General features: G+C 34.5%; 1 protein-coding gene across 1 annotated transcript; it reads right to left on the bottom strand.

Moving 5' to 3' along the window:
- Positions 1-1,488: 1,488 nt before the first annotated feature.
- On the bottom strand, positions 1,489-7,629 carry LOC135691815 (monocyte to macrophage differentiation factor). The gene is made up of 7 exons (XM_065209793.2): positions 7,465-7,629; positions 6,927-7,008; positions 6,401-6,558; positions 5,624-5,698; positions 4,953-5,054; positions 4,248-4,317; positions 1,489-2,906 (listed from the first exon to the last, which is right to left on the bottom strand). Exons 1-7 carry the CDS (start codon positions 7,482-7,484, stop codon positions 2,727-2,729), a joined length of 687 nt encoding a protein of 228 aa, XP_065065865.1. The 5' UTR covers positions 7,485-7,629; the 3' UTR covers positions 1,489-2,726.
- Positions 7,630-7,897: the final 268 nt, after the last annotated feature.

The following is a 7,897-nucleotide window of genomic DNA, read 5'->3' as shown; positions in this document are numbered from 1 at the left end:
GTGCTGTGCACTTTTGCGATCATTTGCGCAGCGCAAGTGCACCAGATTAAATTATTTCATGATTATGTACTGTTATACATTCTTTCTCAATAAAGAACTGAAAATAATGGCGAAAAAACAAAACCCCCTCAATCCCCCACCCGCTTCTGTGCAGTCCCTGCTGAAAAAGGCATTTCCGAAGAACTAGAAGGCATGGTGAAAGAAAATGTTCAGGGCTACACCCCAGGACTCTACTTTTGGTAGTGTGGCAGTCAGGATTTGTTCTGTACCAAACATTTTCCCTCCCTTTTAAAAAAATCTCACTCATTTTCAAAACTGAAACTTGACAGGTCTGTAACGTCAGCAATTCAAGATAGGCCAAAAGGGCCTAAAGGCCATTCCAATACTATTTTGTACAAAATCATTTTTATATGATCTGTTTGCACCGGATAGCTTACTCGGTCAACTATCTAACAAGCCAATAATCCAATCTATACATATCGTAGCATTTGAACCTTAATATAAATTATCAATGGATACATAAACTTTTATGGCTTCCGAAAGGCGCCATTTGTTTGACCACAAGTCACATGACATTATAGAGCAATTAGGTTTAAATTTTTGAATAGATTCTAAGCATAATGACGTCATTCAGGCCCAGTTCCTACGCACTTTGGATCTTGTACCTACAATCTTGATCTCATAGACTACTATGTCATGTATCTCAAGAGCTGTGGTCGGTGACTTAATGTTACTTCGTAACTCCTATAAGTGTAAACGCGCAGGAACCTGCAAGAGTAACGACCTAGGAGGTTTTTGATGATAAATCAATCGAAAAGAAACAAAAATTTCAGGGAGACCTAAATTAACTAAAACTCCAATCTCTAAATCTGTTTACATCATTATCTAGTCCCAGAGTTATATACTCCCAAATAAAGATTCTGCATTGGTTTTATTTATTTCCCAAAGATATGTCATTTGTTATCAACCTATTTCTTTCTTTGAAAAAACTAGTTAGCGAGAGGAATTCCAGGTATATCCAAAACTCAAAGAATATTTGACGTCATAAAACAGTTTAACAAACCAACCTTGATTTAGAGTACCCAACCTGTTACTGTGAGTAAGTTTCTGTGCCCTCTGAAGAATTATATTTGGAAAAAAAGCTTGAAAATGATATCCGTCTATGGAAAGGAATCGACTTACAAGCGTTTTGGTGTGATAAAAGTTTTCTTTTACTTGAATAGGCCTTTCAGATGTCAAACCATGGTTAGTTTCAAATAGCAATGTTGTATACGCCAATGGCTCGCTTGATAAAGGATTTTGGTTGATAATAGCTGTTCTGTTCCTCGTTTAAAGCTACTGTTAATTTGCTTCCTTGTAATGAAGTAGCAGGATTCTAAAGTTATCAGTCTGATTGACAAGCCATTACTCTATATTGTAGTGCAAGATGAAACTCGTTACAAAGCCTTTACAATAAAATTGAATTGCTAGCAAAGAATACAACTACAATTATATTTATTACAATTGGATTTCAAGCATTGGACATTTAAATAAACTCCATAACATTTGGAAATAAACATGCATAATTAAACAATGGTGCGTATTAACATTAAAACTTCATTATATTTGGCGATGAAAAGTCAAAAATTGAACATTCGTTACTGTACAATACAGGGATAAATTATTGTTCACAACATTAGTCGATGTTATTATAACGATTCTCTCAATAAGGTAGCACGACTCTGACATTACATGTCATAGTTTAACTACCACATATGAAATGGCAAGAATTATTCCGCAGAGAGAAAGCAAACAGAAAGAAATCTCTTTCAATATTGCTCCTTTTGTAAAAGGAAGTCTAAAAACGTTTGATATTGTTGAATCTGAAGTTGCTACTGTTTTAAAGAGGAGCGAAAAGATGGATTTAGCGAAGAATTGGTCAGCAAGGACTTTCAGCAGCTAAGACAATTTATTGTTTTAAAACATCAATGATACATAATTAAATTATTTTTCGGAAGAAATGCCTTGCTTTACAAGAGAAAAGGATAGAATTTGTTTTAAGAGGACCACTCAGTTTTGTTTTGGGAGAGGCTCGAAGAACAGCTTGGGAAAGTGCGGGAAAATATTTAGGAACAGTCGAAGCCATGTAGTTTTGATGATGGATTAAAGAAAGCTTATTTAAATGTAATTGATTCTAAAGACTATTTACAATAACATTAGATGCTAACTTTGCCTAAGTCTGAACGAAAAAAATATTGTGATACTTCATTCTAAAATTGAAAACGTTCAATACATTGAAAGATGGCAAATTCAGCACAATTCCTTAAACGAAATCACGACAGTGCCTACACACCTCTCTATTACTTTAAACGATGATATATCGTTACTAAAATTTCATATTTGCATGTTAAAAGTTCTACATAATGAATTTTTTTATCTGTTACGAATTAAAAGAAGTAGTCAATCACTTGTAAGTGAGATTTGTTGATAATGAATGAATAAACCTGTTCTGCAAGTGCAATAAGGGATGGTTAAATAAAATAAGAAATCTAGACCTTGAAAATTAATTTAAATTATTGTTATATCTGTTAAATTATCAATAAAGGCAGTTATAAAGTTGAGAGTGCACAAGGAATGGGATACAGGCCGAAATTCTATCTCGATGTCAAAAAAGAAGTTAATAAATAAAATTCTGTTGTCAGAGATGTTATAAGGGACCAGCGTCTTTTGCCACAGCTATGGGAAAACTATTGAGATATGGAATAGAGATGGGTCCAGATGGCGTAGAAATGAACAATTGCGCCGCCAGCAACGAAGAGATGCCAGATCGCATGAGCAAACGGAATCCTGCCATCACTTTTGAAGAATGCCACACCAGCAATGTACACCATGCCACCAACTGCAACTTCAGTCAACGCCTTTTCTGACTGGGAAATCATAACTATGCCACTTAACGTATTGCCAAAGAAATATTGCTTTAAGTAGAAGAATGAGAACAGAAAAGAGGGGGAATATTTTTATATCCGAATTACAGTCATTCATCAAATAGACGACGGTCTTGAAGACCTCTCCTTTCTTAAAAAGCATTTCAACCCCGACAGGAGATGTGATATTTGGCAAAGGACTGGGGATATACGTTATTGGTCGACACAAGGCACAACAAATGCTATATCTAGCAGACAAAGCGAATGACACAGTAATGGCACCTTAACAGTGAAACTGACATAAGCCAAAAGTCAAAGTTTTGGGTACATTAAACGCCAAAAATTTTCTTACGAATACATTTCGGACAGACTAATTTCTGAAAAAAATTTCGGACGTTTCACTACTATTAAATTTTCAATAGCATATTGCGCAGCAGCTCACTAAAATCTATACTTAACTTGATTTAACATAAAAAGTGTACGAAGGGGTCCTTATTAAGAATTCCGATTCTCTCAATGAGGATTACGTCCGCCATTTTAAATCTTTATATCAAACATCCCAGTTTTGCATTTGACTTCAAGAAGCTGTCATCGAGCATAGTTTGGTATTTCATTAATTATGGCGGGAGAGTTACTGCTGAAGGGTATTCAGAACGTCGTTTGTTGTCCCTAATACCATCAGGGGGACTGGAAGTCATTTAAGCCGCAAAGTTCACCATAGGTAAAAGCAAAGGTATATTGTCCAACTAACAACATGACTTCAAGGAAATTACAAAATGGACGAAGGTATCGATGATAACAACGATTAAAGTATTACAGAAGAGGATAAAATTAATAATTGTGGAGTATTATGAGGCTGTTTTGTGAATGATGTAAAGTTTTCAATTTATTCCATCAAATACAAGTTTTATAGAGTGCATTTAAAGGGCCACTCCAGCCCAAAACTTCTATTTCGGAACACGCTTTCCTTGGTGCTTGCTACCTCGCAATGGTAGCAATTAAAATTGACAGAAAGATTCCTCGGTAAAATGAATTTAGTTGAAAAGATATAATACTATTTCCTTTGTAGCTAGCTCTTATAAAACGTCACCTTTATATGCTCAATGTTTGCTTTCGAGCAAGACCTTTCGTTTTCAAATAAAAAAAATATGGTTGTGATTTTTCTATAATGCAAAAATTTTCAGACGGTAAAAACTTCGAACAGCAAAATATTTTGGGGGCTTCAAATTTCGGACGCCCCATCTGTCAGAAAATATTTCGCCTTTAATGTACTTTGGCATTGAAAACACCAACCTTCATTTTGAAACATTGATTATCTTTATGGCGTTAGTTTTAGTGACTTACCAAATAAGCTAATGGAATTGCTGGTACTACACCAATCATAAGGTATGCAATGGTATCCATCGTCTTATATCTAGAATTGAAGGATAAATGAACCTGTTAAGAAATGAGACATAGGCACTGACTTTCAATTTCTCCAGGGTAGGCATAAAATTCGAAATCAATATATCACTACAAAAAGGGTTCAAATTATTCAAAAATCGTTATTGACATATTCCGATCAAAGCAATTCACAAGGAATAGTTTAAAAAGTGCTTGTAATAGAAAAAGTCTCGACTTCTCGAGGCATCTTGTCTGATATGTCCCTTCTTAGACGAGATAAGATATTTATACTTTTCTACCAAATTTCCCCTAAGAAGCTGGCACCTATGCCCAACAAGGTTGCGCAATAGAGTGTATGGGGCTGAAACTGCTTTCAAAAAAGGCAAAATCCGTATATTCTTCGTATGCTTTGCCTTGAATTTCAAAGGGTGCTTAGATCGTGAAGAAATTATTTTCCAGAGGTCTTTGGTAAAAAGGTTTTTAGGATTGGTATCGTAATAGTTTGGGGTTCAAATGTAACAAAACTTCATTTGTAAGCCCTGCCAATATAAGTGTTCATTCAATTATATTTTCCATTTTCGTAAATATTTTCTTAAAATTAAGACCAAGAGAGGCCTGCCAACTGGCCAATTATTATTTTGATAAAATCCTGTTTGACTAACTTACTTTTCATGGAAAAAATATGAGAAAACCATTCCAGCGATTGCCCCAAAGCAAAGAACAAATGCAATGTCATCACCAAGTCCTCCATTGTCTTGCAGAAGTAACCTTTAAAAAATGGGTTCAGGTGTCATTATTCTGCAAAGACTTTCCTTGATTACTCCCATATTTCAAAGTTATCTTGCATGTGGTATGCTTAACTATGAGACGAATAGAGCATAACGAAACACCAAAATATGAATTACTTTACAGAACTTTAAACTCAGTTTTCCTTTAAAACCACTATAAGTCCATGAATAGGCCCCTGGGGCTACTTTGCAAAAAATATTTTGAGGTAGGGGCTTTTTGTTGAGGGGAGTTACTTGAAGGTGGGGGGCATATTTCGCAGCAGCCAAAAATAGTACCAGATCAAAAAATTCTGGTTGTACTTGAGTCTGGTCAGTATGCTTAAACATGTAGATTTATTGGGAAATACCTATTGCTGTGAGGCAACATCTCAGCCTGTGTGGGCTTATTCATAGACTGGGGCTTATTTCACAAAATATTTTTTAGGGTTGGAGCTTTATCCAATATGGGGGGCTTATTTGAAGGTGACAGCTTATTTGAGGACTTTCGATAGTAGTAGCAACCAGGTATTGGCTTGATCAATTATATAATAAAAAGCTTTGGAAACTCACCAGGGCATATAGCAGGCAGCTATAAATATGTATATGATGATTCTATCAAATTTTTGAAATACATAATGTAGCTGGCTAAAATAAAAGGATAGCATTAAGAATTGGTAATTTAAATGAGGGACAAAAAAACTTTTGAATCTCTGTTTGAGTACATATATTGATTTGGCACTACTAAGCATCAAAGTGGCATGCAATAAATCAGATGATCCATTCTGATAATCTTTCTACTGACTAATACTGTAAAAGTATGAATATTAACAATAAAACTTCATTACTATCTGTTTCTGTAAAAGGAGAGTCTAACATGGCCTAAAAGTTGTTTTCTAATAAGAATTTGTTCAAAAATGCAGTCTGTAGCCAACCACTACACATTTTTATGCTATTTACATTTTCAATTTATAAAGCAAATTTTAACTGCTATTTTTTGAAACTTTAACAGCTTAAAAAGTCAGGAAAAGGGGGCTAGGAAAGTTGGAAATAACATTCAAGAAAAGAACATTAACAAGGGATTATCCACGAATGTTATTGTTAGCTAAATGCAAACAAATACATTTCAAGCTGCATTTACAGCAAGTTTAAAACAAGCTTATCTGTTAGGGAGGTAAATGGCTAGTTGTCCAATCAAAAAGTTTAATAGTGGAAGAAAATTGGCAGAAAATTATCATTACATCAAAAAGGTATAAAAAATTTTTTTGAATAGTTTGGGCTTGGCAGAAAAATTTGGAATGATTTGTGTTTAAAAAGAAGTTTTTGAAATGCAAAGAGTTTGGTACTCACCATAAATCACTGTTGAGAGATACTAGATGAAAGGTTGTTGAAATCGAAAACAGGAAAATCAAAGAAGCACCATAAATCATTGCAACTGTTTCATGGAAAAAGGATTGAGAATTCTGGTGCATTTTATAAGCAGCTATGAATGAAGGGATGATCCAAACCTGAAAATATAAATAACAATTTACAACATTATTTTTTTAGCAATTAGAAACTCTGAAATCAAGCCTCTTACTGGAAATGATACAGGCTGGGGGGCAAGGAGGGGTGGTTGCCCCCAATATTTTAAAGGACAATTGTCTTTTGTTTTAAAACAACAGGAAAATGTGTTTAAGAAGAAATACATGTTTAAGAAAGATGAACAGTTAATAGGTCTATAACAGCAAGATCTGACATTGACTAAGAAAACCCCATTTTATTTCAATTATTTATTCCTGCATAACTGACATGACCAATACATGGATTCCACCTTGAACCATGAATATCATATATTTTCACAGTTATGCTAAATCTGGAAAAAAGGAATACCTACGCCATGTGTAATGCAATTGGCTACTTGTTCAGGATTAGTTGGCTTGTATGCTTCCCCCTTCTTTGCAGGTGGGTTCATATATCTGTAGTTGAAAAGATACTTTGAAATGAATTGTTGATACAAGAAAATACAAAACTATTATACCATTGGGGTATTATATTGATCATATTGAGGGTAAACCCTGCAAAAAAAGTCTTACTTGCAAAATCTTCATTTTTGCTATTTTAAGAAGCGGATTATTTGTATTTCCATATTTTTGTACTTCTGGGTATATTTATTGTAAATTTCAACTTCTTTCAAGCCAATAAATTTTATGGTTCTGTATGATGTAATGTAAACTTTCATGAGCTGAAAAGATGATATAGTTCTATTTATTATTCTCAGAAAAATGTATAGCTGTTGGCGGCCTGTCGAAGATTTTTCGCAACGCTTTCACACATAAACAAGAATAAACAAGGTCTCGGGCAGGAAGCAGCTCGTTTTAAGGCCTTAGTGAGAGACTCTTGCACGTCGTAAAGCATCATAAATGAATACTTACCTATAAAAGAACCTGATCATGGCTCCTGTATTAGACTGCAATTGCAAAAATCATTTGCTCCTAAGTAAAAGGTAAATCAAAGCAAGACAAAAGGTTATCAAGTACACCGAGAAAAGTCAGCTGCCAGCAGCCACAATCCGTGTTCTTGTAATCTTTTGAACATTATTGAATTGAATTGCGGATTTGCAGAGATTTATCCTTAGTTGGATTGCCTTATTGTTTCGAGTCTTTCTGAATAATTGTAAGTCCAATAGTTTTGTGTCGGTATGACTTTACTAAGTAATTACTTTAATTGTATCAAGTCTAGCCTGGGTCTTAAGGTCTGGTTCACATTTTTCATGCTTAAAAGTCCAGTTAAGTACAGTCATTACCAAAAGTACTTAGAACAACAAGCAATTTGCGTTGCGTTTTTATATTTTTCAATTCTTTTCCC

The sequence above is a fragment of the Rhopilema esculentum genome, chromosome 13 (assembly GCF_057945365.1).
Source record: "Rhopilema esculentum isolate cy_ngs chromosome 13, ASM5794536v1, whole genome shotgun sequence".
NCBI classification, from domain to species: domain Eukaryota; kingdom Metazoa; phylum Cnidaria; class Scyphozoa; order Rhizostomeae; family Rhizostomatidae; genus Rhopilema; species Rhopilema esculentum.
The sequence above is the reverse complement of the archived record's forward strand: the minus strand, read 5'-3'. Positions and strand labels throughout refer to the sequence as shown.